This window comes from Epinephelus lanceolatus, chromosome 4 (genome assembly GCF_041903045.1).
Source record: "Epinephelus lanceolatus isolate andai-2023 chromosome 4, ASM4190304v1, whole genome shotgun sequence".
Taxonomy (NCBI): Eukaryota; Metazoa; Chordata; class Actinopteri; order Perciformes; family Serranidae; genus Epinephelus; species Epinephelus lanceolatus.
Genome location: NC_135737.1, coordinates 36309269 through 36328262, shown reverse-complemented (window position 1 = coordinate 36328262; position 18994 = coordinate 36309269). Strand labels below are relative to the sequence as shown.

Sequence of the window (18994 nt, the reverse complement as noted above, 5' to 3'; positions counted from 1 at the left end):
TATCTGGAAAAAAATACATTTACCATTTAAAGGCAACAAAGAAGCCTGCTCAGTACCAAGTGGACTTCAACATCTGTCAATCTGACACTTGAACTTGTGTCTTTGCTGCGACATTCCTGTTCAGCTTTCAGGGAATCACAGGTGGAATGTTTCTGAGAGGATGTAGAGAAAATAGGGATATGCAACCACATTATTAGCCAAATAAAGAATTATATGTCGGTGGCAATGAGCCTGAAGGTGAGCTATGTTATTATTAATGTTGCCTGAATAGACATGGAAAGAGAAAAGGTCCTTCAACATACAGTCGAGCAGATGTGTTAAAGTACAAGAGGTTCCTCTCACTTACTTGCTGCCTCTGCCTGACAAGAGTCTGAGGTATGAGGCTCTGTAGACTCGTTGTGCTTGGAGATTGTATATCAGCAGGATGTTCATCATCACTAGACTTGTTTTTGTTTGTCACTTGGGTTGGGTGATATGACATATAACTTAACATACTGTGACCACTTCTGCTTCACAGAGGACAAGCAGAAGTTGTCACATTGGTGTCAGAAGTGGGAAAGCAAACTCACTAATGGAGCAAACTATAAATTAACACACAAATGACAATAGCTCGCAAAACCATCATGATCTGACGAGACACCATGGACAGTAAAAAAAAAATGACATTTGCATAATGGAACAGAAAACAGCAACCTACAAACTGCGCAGTCCAGCATGCTGGGAAACGTGGGCATAGCTACACTATAAAGATTGTACAGATGTGTGAACTGTAAGAGAGAACTATCCTTTTTTATACCCCATGTTTGCATTAGGCCATTGTTGGCAGTGTTGCAAATAAATGAGATGAACTGTTTTATGCTAATATTGAATTTATAAGATTAAGTGGTGATTAAGCACTTAATTTGTCAGGTGCTTAATTCATTGGATAAACCAACATTACATTACCATCTGTTTTTTAATCTACAGATATTCTCTCCACTGAGTTTCAAGAAAATTGTGTATATTATGATTAATATTGATACTGCAGTTAATTATAGCGTGACACAAGTATTGTGTGGTGGCTCGTGACAAGTTTTGCTTTGGATACCCCTGACTGTAAGGGGTTAGGGATTGGCAAATATTCTGGGACATCCCTCTGAACACCTTTGTGATAATAGCTGGCATACCTTACAATGAAACTCCTTCTCATATTATGTGTATATTCTCCTGAGACCCTGCATCCTCACATGAGGACATGACATTTTTGGTTTCCTGCACCTTATACTTCACTTAACTTAGACCTGCTGTCCTTGTTTGTGGACACTTTGTGCTCAGTCTACAGCTGATCCCAACGCAAAAGTGGACAAGGCACAAAATCTGATCAAAATTTATGTCGTAGTTTGATGTGGCACACAAATTTGATCAAGCACTCGTTTGAGGACACTGAGACTTTATTTTTTGTATTATTCCGGCATGTCACACAGGACAAATATATGTGCAGCAGACTGTTCCTACAGACAAAAAGGACATTTGTAGACTGGAGTACAATTTAGGGAAAATTTAATACAGAGATACAAAACGAACACATCACAAAACTTTTAGATGTGTTGCACCTGAACAGTGACCTCTGATCCATGCAGTTCAACACATCAATCAGTCGTTGCATTGTTTGTAATTTTGTTTTTGCACAACAATGTTCAGGTATTGAAAATAAACCCACTTTCCCCATATGAGGACATCCTTTTGTACCAAAAACTACTTCCTGTTCAAAGACAATGCTTTGTTTTTTTATACTCATCAGGTCCCACATTCCCACATAATTTGGAGAAATTAAAAATACATACCAAACAAAAGCTGGGGTCTCAGGAGGATACAGCCAACATAAAAAATAAGCACCCAACATCATCAGTCAAATTGTACTATGCTGTCTAAGCCCAGCCCTCATGGGGCCACTCTCATTTTGTGGATTTAACTTTGTGCTCCACCCCATGATACAAAGACACGTTTATTTAGTCTGTTCCCACTGTGAAAGTTATTCCCAGCCGGAGGAGGACAGACTGTGACAGCCCATCTTCAACCCAACAAACCCAATCTGCTTTTGAAACAGTAGTCGGCGTGCTGAGCCAGGAGCTAACCAGTAGCTCTCTGTGTGTGTGTGTGTGAGACCTGGGACACCGAGGCGAAGGGGAGAGCTCATTCCACAACACGGCAGTCCTCCATGGCTCTGTGCAACGGAGACAGCAAGGTCAGTGGAGCGGGGAGCACCCACGTCTCCGGTACTGGGTGGCCCGCTTGACTTCGTGTTAGGACCCGGGTTGCTCATATAGTCCCCCCCGGTTAATTACGGCCTGTGTGTACCTTGGGGGGAAAGTTAGAGAGCATGTAACGTTACCACCAGTTCCGCTGAGGAGTAATGAATACGCTGTTGTATGCCTGTTGCAGTATTACATTAACATGTTGCTCGTAGCTGCTAGCCACACGGGATATCTTAGTGATGTTTAGCATATATCCTCCACATATTTCACCACTGGACGTGTCTGCCTTCTTCTCACAGTGGAGCCCTCCCCGAGACCCTTTGCCTCCAAGCACCGCGTGGGTTTTAGCATAGCCCCGCTAACTTAGCCAGGACGCTGCTAACAGGCTAATGGTGATTACTACTGTTTATACTATCCGCGAGCTAGCATGCTACCTAGGCAATCTGTTAGCTAGCTTTAGCCGGGCAGTCCGAAATTGTAACGGTTGTACTACTAACCTAAAGTCTGGTATTGTGGCCGCTGTGGCGTTCATTTTTGGGAAGTGACATTGAGCTTGTGGCAAACTAATTTATTTCATGCGGCTACTGTCACACACTTTAAGCTAACGGAGCGTTAACTGACAGCTTTGCTAACGTCGTCACTAAGCTAGTCTGAGCCGACTTGCGGTTACCGGTCTGACAACTGGAGCCTGTACTGCTGTGTTCCCCGCTGATTTGGGAAAAGTTTGCTGTAAGGCTGTCTCGCATTTGGGCTGCAATTGTACTGCTAGAGCTGCTGTGGTAGCCAACGGTTTGTTTTAACGATAACAGGGTGATTTAACTGTAATTTCAGATAACAAATCTGAGGTGATGGGTAACGTTAGCATGCTTAATGTCAGTTGTTTTTAGAAACATCTAAGGCGGAAGTGTTTCCATAAACCACGTGGGATCATGTTTCTCTTCTTGCCATCCTCTTTTACCCAGTTTTGATATTTGTGGAGATTAGTTAGCTGTCAGTGATCTGACTTCTCTAGTCCTTACACTAAAATTTGACTCCCAAACTCTGATCTTTGCATACATTAAAAACACTAAAATCCAGACTTACAGAGTTGTGCCAAAGTGCTGGACAGAAACTTTGAAGTTTGATGTGATACATGGGTCCTCACTGATAATTAGCCTTTGACTAACTTGTGGGTTTCATGTGATTCTACTGATGGGCTGAATGGTTGCAGCACGCTCCACAAGACTGTCTGTCTGTATTGGAGCTCACATGTCCATAATTATGTTAGGCTTTATTGAGTCACATTTTCCACGGGGAGGTCAGAAGTGGAGCACAGTTAAGTCAATGAGGAGTAGGTTACTTACCTCACACCACCTCTCATCCAATGCATCACTAAACCATCGACGCTGAGGAAAGCAAAGACATTTATTGTGTGCTAGTCAAAATCATTTTGTAAAGTAACTATTAGATGTATGTTTTTGTGGCCGCTCAGCATTTAAATCAAGACAATATGTGTCTGTCTGAATGCGTGCTTCCACAGCTGGAGATCAGCAGCGCAGAGCAGAATGGATCATGTGAGGGGGCGGTGGCGATCCTGGATGCTGGGGCCCAGTATGGCAAGGTGATTGACAGGCGGGTGCGAGAGATGTGTGTACGCTCTGAGATCCTCCCTTTAGAGACCCCAGCCTTTGCTATCAGAGAACAGGGCTACAGGTAAGCACAAAACTCATACAAACCAGAGACAATTGTTTTTTCTGCCATTGTTATTACAATAATGTCAAAATAAAAGTGTTTAATAATACTTTGCCTCTTCCCCTTCTTAGGGCAATCATCATTTCAGGAGGTCCAGCCTCTGTGTATGCAGAAGATGCCCCCTGGTTCGACCCTGCCATATTCACCATAGGAAAGCCTGTTCTTGGGATCTGCTATGGGATGCAGGTATCCAAGCACACGCATGCACACACACATTAAAATTCTGTGATGGGAAGCTTTTATAGTAATTAGGTAGATCATCCTTCTTCCACAAGGCCTTTTGTTCAAAGAAGCATTTGTGTTACACACATTTACTATGAGTTAGCTACACTTTATAATGACTCTACCCCAGGCTGCCGCTCATCTCTCCCGGGCCAGCTGGGACTTCACCACCTTCTTCAAGGGCACTTTGAAACTAGCTGAGGGAGCTGAGAGCATTACCCGCTCGATATTCCCAGCTAGCTTGGAAAATTAAAACCAGCAGCCGTCCGTTCTCTGGCACATTTGTCCAGACAGCTGGCAGTTGGAACGTCTTTGGAATCACACTAACATGTCATTTTTGTGTCCAAGTGCTAACTCTGCTGCTGCGTGTGTGTTTTACAGATGATGAATAAAGTTTTTGGCGGCACGGTGCACAAAAAGAGTGTAAGGGAAGATGGAGTGTTTAGTATTGGACTGGACAACACTTGCTCTCTCTTCAGGTAATACGGTTGCTCAAGTGGATCACAAAAATCTTGAATGTGTTATAAAAAACGTGTCAGTGTAAACAGTTGTTGAATTTGGCTTTTGCACATCCCTACACATTATTTTACTTTAACAGTCTTATATTTTTGGCAAGAGAATATGACAGACTGAGGAGAAACATACTGAGAGTTTGTGAGCGAGGACAGAACATACCAATATACTTGGTGCAGGATCAACATGCTCTGATACACAGTGTAGACAGAAAATGAATACATGGAAGACATAGAGGAACTATGATTGGGTGATGGAGCAGATTTTTTTACTGGCTAGCATCACCCCTTCTGTCGTTTGCCAGTGCATGCAGCTGCAGAGGGAGCGAGAATTGAGTACATCTGACATAAATTTAACCTATTGAAGACAGCCAATGTAATCATCCTGTGACTCAACCCTAAAAATGAACATTCAAGACATCACTTCTGGATCAGTCAGCAAACTTACAGTGCCATCTCTTATCTTAAATAACTGAGGACAAAATATTGTGGACTGTGTAAAACACAACTGTGACTCGACGGGTTTGTCCCTGTGCCATATTTACAAGATAAACTGCAGAAGCATTCCAGCAGTCACATATTTCCCCCTGGTTGTTACACAAATACTGCAGAGTCTAAAATAGATGGCTGCAGTCTTTTATTACTGTCTGTCCCTCACATTTAACTCACATGCACTCAGGGCCTGTACGCATATAACTGTTCTATGCAATGTTATTGAACATCACGCATCTTCCTCTGACGTGAGTGTGTGTGTGTGTTTTTATCTTATCAGAGGTCTTCAGAAGGAGGAACTGGTCCTGCTTACCCACGGAGACAGTGTGGATAAAGTGGCTGAGGGCTTTAAAGTGGTGGCCCAGTCAGGGAACATCGTTGCTGGTGAGCAGCACGCAAGATTGGCTCTGACCCTAATTAACATAATCTAAAATTAGATAGTGGTCATAGGCTCACATGCAAGTCTCAAATAAACAGCTGTATTTGTTTGTTTGTTTGTGTTGGAAAGCCTGAGACTGTGTAAAAAAGAATGCTCAATCTGTATTTTGAGTCTGTTTTGTTCTTTAAAATCTATTGGAAATCCTCATTTTGTTTTATGTTATACAATTTTTAATTAAAGTGGCACTTAGAGTGGATATATGGCAATGCTAACAGTCCTTTGCCGCACTGATTTCCCCCACCAGGCATTGCTAACGAACAGAAGAAGCTGTATGGGACACAGTTTCACCCTGAAGTCGACTTGACGGAGAGAGGCAATGAGATGCTGCGAAACTTCCTGTTCGAGATCGCAGGATGCACGAATAATTTTACCGTACAGAACCGCCAACAGGTCTGCATCAACGAAATCAGAGAAAAAGTAGACAAGTCTAAAGTACTGGTGAGTAAAACTGCACAAGTCTCATTATTGTGTGTGTTATATCAATTATTTGTAGGACAGAGAGATGGAAAAAAAAAAAAAAAGAACAGCAGAAAACAGAGGAAAATATTTTCTCAGCATATTTTAACCTGCAGTGGGAGATAATTTGACTGAACGTCTAAAGGGTGCTGAGTGTGGAGTGTGGTAGCCGCTCAGGAAGTGGTGACAGCAGCAGCAATGGTGGGAAGTAAAGTAGAACCAATTAAACTCTCAAATTAAACCCTGTTTTATCTGAAAAGAGGTAGTCGACTCCCTGAGCGGCTTCAAACTGGGCTTCATCTCGGGGGAGTGTGAAGGCGATAAATGAGTGTAAGAAATGGGCTCAAAGCACAGGATTTATATTTAAATAAATACGTGCAGTCTCTGTTTCTTGTTCATGAACTACAGTCTGAGGGATACATGTTTCACTGTTTGTTACTATACTCTGTCTTAGCAGAAGTGTGGTGTTTTGGGTGTGTAAATCCCAAGAGTTGGTAGTCTGCTACTAAGTAAAGAAGTGTCAAGGCTTTAGTCATCTCTTGTTTTTTAATGAGTTCATGGTGTCTAATGTTTTTCAGCCTGCCAGCAGACCAAAAAACAGATAGGTCGAAAACAACATGAAATACACTGGGGGGCTAACATTAACAGAAATTAGACATATAGTTGACTGGAGAGGTGCAACTGATCAAGTTTTTGTGGGGTTTAATCATTCTTCCTCAATCCAGCAGGGTCACAAATGTCGGTTGGTTGTCACTACTCAAATCTCTGGCTGCACAGTTAGTGACCGTTTCTCCTGATTTACTCAGGTGCTGCTGAGTGGTGGTGTAGACTCAACCGTTTGCACAGCTCTCCTCAATAAAGCTCTTAACCAGGACCAGGTGATAGCAGTTCACATCGACAACGGCTTCATGAGGAAGAGAGAGAGTCAGAGTGTGGAGGAGGCCCTCACCAAGCTGGGAATCAAACTCAAAGGTAGGGACAAAAGCCGTGGTGGTCTGAATGAAGCAGGGATGGTACAATAAGATCTTAGAAGTCAAGGGAGTACATCCCATTGTACTCCCTTATGGGGTGTAATGATCTTATGGAGCTTCGATAAAATACTAGTATAAAGAAACGATACTCAATAGCTCTTTTAATACCATGACAAAAAGTTAACAGCCTGCACACAGTGCTGGTACAGAGTCACTGAAGACACCTCAACACATTTGTGACATCCATTCTCGTAGTGCTGCCTGCTAGAGCTTCTGCCTCCAGTCAGGTGTTGGGTTCATTGCTGGAGAGACTGCCGTAACAGTTGCAGGTTAAGGACCAGTTGATTTTCTTCCTCTGAGTTTCATTCGTGCAGCCTTGGGTTGAAAATCTGATTGTAGAATTGTGGCTTTGGTACTTTCTAAACTATCAAATGTATAACTCTCGGAGATGGTGTTGTTTTAAACAAGCAGTATTGAGAAGGTATTAAAGTATCCATAACGTTGACAACCTTATACTTGTTACTGCATTTTGTAACGCGTGCTGGTTAATTGCCATTCTTTTTTTATATTTTATAGACTAAATCGGTAATCAAAATACAAGTTGCAGCTCTGGACATAACAGCACACTGGAGTGTTGTAGTTGTATTTATTTATTTTTTTAAGTAATCTTGGAGAAGATCATATTGTTGTTTCTTGTGACCCAAATATGTCTCTGTCTTTCTTTTTCTCTCTAAAATGTTCCTGTATTTAGTGGTAAATGCAGCTCATACCTTCTACAACGGAACGACAACACTCCCCATCTCTGATGAGGACAGGACGCCACGAAAACGCATCAGCAAGACTTTGAATATGACTACCAACCCTGAGGAGAAAAGGAAAATCATCGGAGATACATTTGTCAAAGTGAGTATTGACTTTTGATCAATTGTTTGCTATATTTTTAAGTTTTTCTGATTATAATATTTTTGTTTGACCTGCTAGCTTGGCCCTCACATTGTCATGTTTGTTCACATCTACCCACATGGCTTTACTAGTCCACTGTTGTGTCTGACTTGATGAACTGTGTTGCTTCACAGGTGGCAAATGAAGTGATAGGGGAGATGAATCTGAAGCCAGAAGAGGTTTTCCTGGCCCAGGGCACCTTGCGGCCTGATCTCATCGAGAGCGCCTCTCATATTGCCAGCGGCAAGGCAGAGGTCATCAAAACACACCACAACGACACTGAGCTCATCCGCAAACTCAGAGATGAGGTACTGCACACATGCATGTAACCACAGACTTTATGAGTTCACCTGATACAATCCTTGTAGCATTAGACACTACCTTTTTAGCACTGAAAATCAAAATATGCGTTTTTGTTTTGCTACCAATGAAGTATAATTGGAGGATATGACAGGATATACCATGCAGCAATAGAAATATTTCTACCGGTAGAGAGTTGGCTATACCATTGATTTGGGGCAGGCTATGTAGCTAATCAGTACTGAATTCTCGCGTGATCTCGGGATTCTCTTGTGATCTCAATAAGCCAGCTGCCTTGCAAGGCAATGTGATTTTGGGAGACATGGAGCAGGTAACTAAAGTTGTAAATGCAGAAACCTGCAACACTAATGAGACGACTAGGCGGACGAGACATCGTTGATTGGCCCCGTGAATGGAACATTTACATTTAAAAAACGCCCAGATGGAACTGTTGATAGGAGTACTGTTCTCTGCAGTTTCTGCAGAAAGGAATTTTTGTACCATCAGAGAACATCAAACCTGAAATACCACCTAAACACAAAGCATTAAACAACGCACCCAAAGTTTGAGCTAGCACAGCCTCTGATGCGAGCGCTAACTGTCAGCCTTGTCAAGCCACTAGCGTTCAGACACAAACTGAGTAAGTCCAGCTGTGACCGATTAACTAACTCCCTTGCAAAATGGATTGCAATGGACTGCTGATCAGTTTCAGTGGTAGAGGACAGGGGGACAATTGTGTCCAAAATCCAGCAGCTTTACTATGAAACATCTGCCAAAATTCATTTGAATTGAAATTTTGTAAATACTTTCACGGCAAAAAACAATGTATGCAATTAATTTAGATTAATTAATCACAGAGCATGTCATTAATTTGAATTGTGTCCATGATATAATATGACAATATACCGTGATAGAAGGTTCAGACCATATCGCCCATCTCTACACAGAAGTACCTCAACTGATAAAAGCTGAGATTTGGAGCAGAGGACATGAGCCGCCTCTGATAAGAGTAGTTTTTGTTGCAGTCTGCTCAGACAAACAGTTTGATACTGCGGTAGCACAGACATATTATCAGTCTGTGCTTTTGTGTATCCCATAATGTGTTGAAGAACTAATACAAGAGTGACATTAACGACTGCTCAGTGCTGAAAACCATAAGTCTGTGTAAAAAGAGCATCTGCAGTTGCAGTTCCAAGCAGTGATTATGAAAGTCACAGCAACCGAGCTCTCACACAGTAATGCTGGCTCATTGAAAAATATAGTCTGATGTTTCCACACATTCAAGCAATATTTCTTGAACACTGGGAGGAAGGCACACACCGAAATGTTTACTCTTTTATTGAAAATGTGTTTCTGCATCATCCTACATCCCCGTAAAGAGGCTTTTCTTCCTCAACAGTGGTTCAATATTAGACGACACTTGAAGAAGTGGCGAAGCTTCAGTCTCCTCCTTACTCCTTATTAGCTATATATATAGCTAATAGCTATATATAGCTATAGCTGTGTGTGTGAGTGTGTGTGTGTGTATATGTATATATGTGTATATATATATATATATATATATATATATATATATATATATATATATATATATATATATATATATATATGCAAAGCTATGCAACAGCTAAGCATTTCCTTCATTCCCTCACTGTTGCAGTGCTGATTCCTCTCCTTTGTAATCCTCCAGGGGAAAGTAATCGAACCACTGAAAGATTTCCATAAAGATGAGGTCAGAGCGCTGGGGAGAGAGCTGGGCCTGCCAGAGGAGATTGTGTCCCGACACCCTTTCCCTGGCAAGTACATAAACATGCTGCTGTGTGGCTGGTCTGATGAAACTTAACAAAGTGATAATTAATGTCATAAATAAAATACTTTCTTTTCTAGATCTGTCTATTTAACTTGTGTACTTATTTTCTTATTGAATCAGACAGACTCAAAACTGTCTGCATCACTCTTATATTCACTAAAAAGAATGTCTCCTCTTTGCTTTGCCTTTCAGGTCCTGGTTTGTCCATCAGAGTGATTTGTGCAGAGGAGCCCTACATCTGTAAAGACTTTGCTGAGACAAACAACATCCTAAAAATCGTCACAGACTTCTCTGCAAGCGTCAAAAAGGTCAGAACGAAACAGACGCACAAACAAAATCTAATACAAGTTGTCTGGGGTCCTGTGTTTAGGGAATTACCATAAAACAACCTGTCACTGTAACTGGATTATAAATCATGTATTTGCAACGACTGTCACGACATTAATTGCCGTGAATTTGCCTCTTTTGCTGCAAATGTTGGATGACAACCCCACAAACAGACTTTCAGCCATTTTAATTTGTCAGTGTATTCATTGAAGCGTACACATTTGAGTGCTAATTTAATAACTGCTTACTGAAAACACCCCACTTAGCAAGTGCTGTCACTGTAAATTTTCTGACATCAAATATTAGAGGTTGTGCACAAATCCTAACAAACCAAACACAGATGGACGACTAAGGGAACTGGCACTTCCAGTATTTACCAAGCGTGTGTGGCTTGTTGAGCTTCTGTATCCTTCAGAAGCCTAAAAAGTTTACCAGCTGGAAGCATCACAAACTACTGGTGAAATATCTGGTCATTAAAATGCTGTAGGAGCATAAACAGTATGTGGACTCGTCTGATTTATTACTGCGTATTGACCCATCAGCATTTTCCCTGTAGTTTTTGGCAGCTGTGCTAATTTGTCACAAACTCGAGCAATAAAGATGCGAAGATATGAGCAGTGGCTGTTTGTAGCCAAGCAAACGGTACAGTAGAAGCTGCCCACATATCAAATGTGAGGACATTTGTGGCTGTTTGTTCTGACTGGTTGATTATGGAGTTAATAATGTGCAGCCTCTGCTGGATGGCTGGCCACACTGCACCAAAGCTAAATAATTCTGGTGATTTAAAGATGTGTCGAGTTTGTTTCTGGTGCCTTGTTTCTTACTTTTCTGCTAAAGGAAGGGCTTTTACCGGTCACCCTGAAAAAGAGCCCATGTAGAGAAGTTGCACTATTTAGCTGCTGGTTGATTGACAGAAGAATGGGGCAGAAACACTGTTCTTTAGATAAATAAATAAAGTTCAGAGGTGATCTACATGATTTCTGCTTTGACACTGTGAATCAGGGTTTTTCAGGCAGTAACTTTAGATCTTTGGCGCTCCGTATTTGTCTTACATTAGATATGAGATTTATTTAATCTGTGGCAGCGTAGTGAAACAGCTGGTGAGTGAGAAGTGTTCCCAAAATTAGTGAAAAGTAGTCACGATACAGTCACTGTTTCTGAGTGCTTTGTCCTTTTAATCCCTGTATTACATGCTGCTTTAAAACACTCTGTTTCTCACCCCTCCAGCCCCATGCCTTGCTGCAGAGAGTCAAGTCGTGCATATCAGACGAGGAGGAAGAGAAGCTCATGCAGATCACCAGCCTTCATTCACTCAATGCCTTCCTGCTGCCCATCAAAACTGTCGGCGTCCAGGTAAGCCCGTTGGTCAACTAATTCGTCAAACCCAATCAGTCACTCTGTAGTTTTGTGTTGTCTGTTCACAACCCAGCAAAATATTGTAAGATGGGCTTTACTGACAGTTTGAGGGTTTTAAGGTCTTTACATTTTCTAATCTACGAATCGTCCTCTGCCTCATGTGATGTGAATAATACTTTCAGTGATGTGCAGCCTTAACGTATTAACCTTCAGTCGAAATAGTTTTAAACTAGACTTGCCACAGTGGCTTCTAAAAGTTCCAGTGTGTTGAAATTAGAGCCATCTACCGGCAGAAATTGTATTCATGAGATTATAATCACTTGAAGATAAGAATCGTTGTGTTTTCGTTACCTTAGAATGGGCCGACGGAGTCAGCTATGTTGTTTAACTGTAGCCAAGAATGGACAACTCAAACACTGTCATTAGATGGGGCCTTTGTGTTTCTGCATTGGCCACGGTAGTTTTCCCACACACTTGGCACATGATAGAAGTCTTAAGTGGCGTCCCAATTCGTAGGTAAAATTCCCTACCCCTCAACGCTACCCCTTCGTCGTTGAGGGGAATCTATCTGGCGAGTGCACTTGAAACCAAGGGTTAAGGTTAAAGGGAGGGAATTGGGATTGTCCCTAAGTCTCATATTTGCAAGTTACAAGCAAGTCCCAACTCTTATCCTTCAAGTGACAAGCAAGTCATCGCACGGCCCTTCAAATTAAGTGGGGATTTTAAGGGCTGAAAAGCACTTCCCTAAAGTTTGGATGTGCAAAAACAAGGTCTAGAGCCAATTTTGAGAGGAAGTGTGAGTATTGGGACGGACCCTTAGTTCTGCAACCTTACTGCTAGATGCACTTAAATCTGACCCACTGTACCTTTTTAAAAGCCCAAGTAAAAGTTTTAGAGGTCATTTTGAAGGTTTGGCCAAACATAGCTTATTTGTTTGCTCAGTAGCTGCTGGATTTACATCCACATGGAGGATTCAGATGTCTTAAGGACTCCTGGTGAATGTCCAGAGGCAGGGGAAGATTGCAACAGTATGTCTCACTTTTGCTGTTTGTCTCGCAGCATCACAGCTGTAATTTAGTGGTAAACCACGAGACACACCCCCACACACAAAGCCTCTCAGTTTGTTACTTTTTCTCTCTCTGCCTAGCCACGAGAGGAATCTGTTTTAACTATTGTGGCATGTTTTAGTTTCTTCTCCAACTTCCCTGATGTTGCCTGATGTCAGTCTCGGATGTGTGCGATGGGTGTGCTCTTCTAACCATTGCAAAAACACATCACTTTCCAGTAAATAAGTCATGACCATCCTTTTCTCCAGGCAACCCTTAAAGGTCAATATACTTTGCTCATGTTGACAGTGACTGTGTCTGTGTGTGGGTGTGTCCTATTACATCCTGTTTGAGGCAAGAGTTTTAAATTTACCCCAAACCTCAAACTGTGAGGCAGACAGGAGATGGTGGACAAACACAGGCAGTGTTTATTGCCGGGGGAATTTGTTGGATGTGAAAATAGGCTGTATTCTATTTATAGAAATTTCACTGTTTATAGAAATGAAAATAAAGAAGTTTTTGGAAAATTGCATAATGTACATATGCTAATCTATCATTTGTTGAAGATTAGTGTTCTCTTGTTTAATTTTTCTCTGTTGCTCTCACTTTATAATAAGCCTGATTTGTTAAGGAAGGTAAACTCATGTAAACATAAATTTTCTGTCTCAGGGTGACTGCCGGTCATACAGTTACGTGTGTGGTGTCACAAGTAAAGAGTCTCCACACTGGGAATCCCTCATGTTCCTGGCCAGACTCATCCCTCGCATGTGCCATAGCATCAACAGGTAATACACACATCTGTCCTCAGTGATATGCCGCATTAGACACTCAGTGCTGCCAGTGGTCAGCTGAACACATAGACACACACCCATTCATTCACGTCTGTCCTTTTTCCAGAGTTGTGTATGTGTTTGGGTCCCACGTGAAGGAGCCGCCAACAGACATTACCCCGACCTTCCTGACCACAGGCGTTCTGAGCACGCTCAGACAGGCTGACTTTGTAGCTCACGCTATCCTTAGAGAGTCTGGTAAGTGTGTGTGTGTGTGTGTGTGTGTGTCCAAGGGATTTAGACATTTTCATTTAGCCCTACGCACTGAAGCATTGCAGATTATGGGGAGGATTTGTATTTGATGAGAATGTCTGAGCACCTTGAATGAAGGCGAAAAAAAGGACACAACCAAAGGAGTACATACCCACATACATAATCAGAATAGTGTTCTCGTCTGCATATTTGCATCCTCAAGGGGAATTTAAGGTTCCCTACAGGCAGACCAAATATTTGTTCTCCAGGGAGAAGAATTTTTCTTTGTCATATGTCTGTACTTTGCAGGCTGAGGCTGTGGTTTTTCTCAGTACTTCATTTTGTTAATTTATGATTTGATTAAAGGGGTGGATTTTTTCATTGTGGAATTTTTTTCTTTGGTGATATCCACAGTCCACCACAGAGATCAACCTTCACCCATTCACCCAAGAATCTTTATTTTCGTAATGCCTGAATCAATATAAATCAATTTCATTTGCTTTATTATAGTCTATGCAGAGGTGGAAAGAATTAACTGCTTTCATTGTGGTAATCTGTGAGCAATGTGACATCGTATCTGTTAAAAAAAAAAAAAAAAGTTAAAGCAGAAGTGAGAAAACAGAAAATGGTGGCCAGTTTGAGGACACAGCCCTTTAGTTACCGGCCGCAGCAACTCAAATTCAGCCAGTACAAACCCCAGAGCTGGGAGTCTGATCACAGATCGCCCCGACTCCCTGCTGTATCGGCAATCTGCCTCTTGCTGCTGTTAAACAGGTTAAAACCAGCCCACTGTGACACCACCACTTCCTGCTGACACCTGGCGCTGGCTAAATTTGCGTTGTTACTGAGGGCTGAAGGTCCGTCTCCTCTGCTGTGGTTCGCTCTCCTCCTGGCAAAGTAGTCTCCTAACAGTGGGGAGTGAAGTGGAGGGATGCCGGGGTGTGTTAGCTTGCTCATTTTTGTCTCATTTGTGGTCTGAAAAAGAGAGAGAGCAGGCCAAGGAGCCGAGTGAATCAATGTGTATCAAGTTGCAATATTTAAAAATTGCATTACATGTCAAATTGAGACCCAAGTATCATGACAGTATCGAATTTGGAGATAAGCAAATCGTCCTAGCCCTAATAGACATGATGAATTAATTTCATAAATCGTTCTCAGATTCAGTCGAAGACCCTGAAGCTACTTTTTTGTTACTACTACTATTATCACCACTCATTTTTGTTACCGCAGCAATACTGACTTTTCTCTCTCTCTCTTCTTTGCTTCTCTTTCAGGCTATTCCAGTAAGATCAGTCAGATGCCGGTCATCCTGACCCCCCTGCACTTTGACCGTGATCCACTGCAAAAACAGCCATCCTGTCGGCGCTCTGTGGTGGTCCGCACCTTCATCACCAGCGATTTCATGACCGGCATCCCTGCCATGCCGGGCAACCATATCCCAGAGGAGGTACACCATGATTCAACCTCTCAATTCGGTCTTAGTCAGTGGTCAGCAACCTTTAGTATCAAAAGAGCCAAAAAAAAGTTTAAAATCTGTTTGGAGCCACAATATATATTTGTGCCTTATAGTGTTGGCAAGGTTATTTAATCTACATGAGCCTATGAACATTCCTAATAGATCTAAATGAGCATTCATTAATAGGTTTTACAACATTGTAGCTTCTCTGCAGTGGCCTTTTTATGATTATTTGGTGCTTAAACTTTGCAGCGTTAGTTGTAAAAATATGTGAGAACCTTTTTGAGGCTACAACAACGATAAATGAAAAGAAAACTTTTTAAAAAAAATAGTTATTAATTTTCATATAATGTATGCCACTGGAGAAGGGCTAAAGAGCCGCATGTGGTCCCCAAGTTGCAGGTTGCCTACCCCTGGTCTGAGTATTTTGTTAGACTTGATGGCATTGTTTTGCCATCATGGATACTACCTAGGTTCAAGAATTGAACATTATTAACTAGGGATGTTCCTGGCGACTAATTTCCCCGCCAACTAAACGAAAATTTTAATTAAGACTAGTCGACTAGTCTAAAAAAAAAGGTCTCTGTGCGGTGTACCTGAAGCCTTTACCTTCAACAAAGTTAAGGGGAAGCATATCTTGCGAGGTCATTGTCGTGATGAGCTGCGTTATCTTCTCAGACCGGGCAGGATCACAGAATCTCTGCGTGAACTATGTCAAATTGGTCTGAGTATGGCTAGCACTGCTAGCAGCAGCAGCCATTGTTCTGTGCAGGTTAACATCCAAATGCTTGAGGAGGACTGCTGTCTGACGGCTCTGTAGCACCCACTAGTGGCAGGTGGCTGCATGACAGTTAAGCAGCCTTATACATGAATAAAACACCAATTGATTTAACAGACTAATTGGTGGTTTGTGGTGCCGACTAGCTAGGGGGCGGACGTTAAATTGTTTAGATGACTTATCGTGCGCATCCCTATTATTAACCCCAGGATGATTTCAGTCTCAATTTTTCTCTCTAGTTGTTCAGTGCTTTAATAGTTGTATGTCTTATCTGTGTTCCCAGGTGGTGCTGAAGATGGTGAATGAGATCAAGAAGATCCCAGGCATCTCCAGAGTCATGTACGATCTGACCTCCAAACCACCTGGAACCACAGAGTGGGAATAAATCACAACGTGACGTTGTACCGAGAGGACACCCACTCACACACAATGCACAAACACACTCAACAGATATCAGAGAGGGCTGATGAACTCCTCTCCTTTTCTGTCCTTCCTCCCTCCCTATCCTTCCTCACCCCCTCCCTCCCTCCCTCCTGTACCTCCACCCCTCTCTTCAACATTCCCAACGGAAGGCAGACCGTACTGTGACGGGCGCACATGCAAAGGCGCTACTTTTCTGCTCTCCCCACCACTCCTCCCTGGTCTTAATATTTTTGGCGATAGGGATTGATTAATGTTGGTTATTGATAATATATTGTCATTTTTGATCCATGTACATCAATGTATTTCCTCTCTACGATGAAAAGGTAAATTGCTGCTTCCTTTTTTGCAAGGTCAACCATTAAAGGCGAGCGGCGAGAAGCTGTGAAAGTCCAGACAGTGGACTTTGATGTTGTGCCTCAGGTTGCATTGTAGGGTGAGCTTAACATGAAAACAAGCAAACAAACGTGTCATGAAATGAAAGAACAAAAGAAGAGTTTCAGCAATTGTTTTTCGGCCTTTTTATGTCAGATGTTTTTGTTTCACTGTTGTAGGTCAGAATGTTCTCAACCTAAGACTATCCTCTCTATTGGTTCATTTTCACTTTCTGCCTGTATACTGTGCTATGAAGACGGTTGTCTGTTTTTAAAGTGAAACTGAACAACCTATGTGACCAATCAATAATTTTTAAGCTTTTTGTTTTGCCAAAAGTAGAATATGCTGTGGTGATACATAACGTTGTGGGCTCCTCGGACGATCTTCTCCAAGCTACATTTGTTGACAAAAGCTCTTGACCTGCTGCTGCGCCACATCGTGGACGGCAGTCGAGCCAAGATTAGCTTCAGTATGATGACTAGTATGCAGGTGTGCCGGAGGCCAATATGATGGGTAACTTTGTATGTGCCTGTTCTATTGTTTTTGTTTATTTCTTTGGTGTGACCCGACCTGGACTCTTAACGTTTCCAGAAAAGAGGATATAACACCGTTTTTCCTCATGCTGCAATATGTATGCTTTTTATGAAGAATAAACATGGCAAGAGGACTAACTAATAACAGAATTATAAGTACAGTAGAGTTTATAACCACATTGTGTAAATTGCTGTTGTTGTTACATCATTATTTGGCTGCTCTTTCGTTGTGCAGGGGCACATTTTTGCACATTTTCACCCGTAAAGCCTCGGTGCTTTATCCATTTAACAGAATTATACATCCAGTGGGAACTTCACCTCTTTAAGTGTCGCTCTGTAGTGTCAAAGATCAGGTTCAAGAGTACTGTCTGTTGCCATCTCTAACATACTGTGTCCCAGAAAGGCATTAACCACATCATTTTTTTTTAATGCTCAAAACATTCAGCACATTATAATCCCTTGTCTTGTCATTTAGACCTCAGTGAATACAGTGCTCAGGTTTAACTGAGATTTAAAGTGTATCGTACCCTGATAGAGACATTTCACTCGGACGCAGTGGTTCTCATGCCTCCAAAATATGTCTTTGTGCCTCTCATCCTCTGTTATCTCCTTTAACCTTTAGTGGCAAAAATACTCCTAATGCAAAATGAATGGTTTTCCTAACTTGTCTTAACTGCTACTAGTGTTCCTCCCTCTGTTTGGCCTTTTATACGTGCGTAATTTTCTGTTACATGTCTCCATAGAAAAACAACAGCTTGATAATATTGGACACATAATTTTCTAGTTGGATTTAATTGCAATATCGATAAGATTAAGTTATGCAATTTAATGTCTGATGGGTTTTTTTCTTTCGTTGTTTGTTTTGTTATTTTAAATTTTTTTGTTCAACGCTCATTCTCCTTAGTAACGTGCCTCAAACCAAGCCACTGCATGCAGTTTCAACTATGATGACATTTGTACAATGGAAAACTGAGCTTTAATAAAGATCTCCATGTTGAAACTTCTCACTTCTATAAGGAGCAACTTATCTGCTTCTGACTTCACCGGGTAATTGTTTACTTTTCAGATAACTTTTTTTTTTTTTACTGTATTTGCAGTACATTTTTGCTTAAAATAAACACACAAGGTAAATGTTAACCCCACCAAAATGGAGCAGCTGCTGAATACAGCACATTTAAAGGAAATAAAGTAAATTAAAGCTTTCTATTTGATGATTGATTCCCAGGAGCCTATTTTTAAGCTTTGGAGCTATATTCAAATTCGAACACTGACGAGAACTTGATTAATTCTGAGGAAAAAGCAGAAGAGACATCATCGCAGAGATCCTGCGTGGTGTTGCTGTTCAAAGTTCATACCTTTTATTTGTTTTTTCAGTCATGTTACTCTTGGTACTTGATTTTAAGTTTTTGGTTTTCACCTGATTTTTTATTTTTTTTATTTAAATTTTTATTTAAAACAACATTGGAGCACAATTCTTGTTTATTTTTCCCTCACTTTTCTTTGAAGAAACATTCAAATACAGATAAAGCATTTGTTATATGATTATGCCTTCAAAAACGGTCCTAGTGGTAT

At 41.5% G+C, this 18994-nt stretch overlaps 1 protein-coding gene across 1 annotated transcript; it reads left to right on the top strand.

Moving 5' to 3' along the window:
* Positions 1–1963: 1963 nt before the first annotated feature.
* gmps (guanine monophosphate synthase) lies at positions 1964–18426 on the top strand. The gene is made up of 16 exons (XM_033631849.2): positions 1964–2224; positions 3754–3926; positions 4037–4151; positions 4569–4666; positions 5472–5575; positions 5875–6068; positions 6893–7058; positions 7809–7960; positions 8134–8307; positions 9990–10095; positions 10302–10417; positions 11664–11789; positions 13508–13623; positions 13736–13866; positions 15135–15307; positions 16378–18426. Exons 1-16 carry the CDS (start codon positions 2198–2200, stop codon positions 16477–16479), a joined length of 2073 nt encoding a protein of 690 aa, XP_033487740.1. The 5' UTR covers positions 1964–2197; the 3' UTR covers positions 16480–18426.
* Positions 18427–18994: the final 568 nt, after the last annotated feature.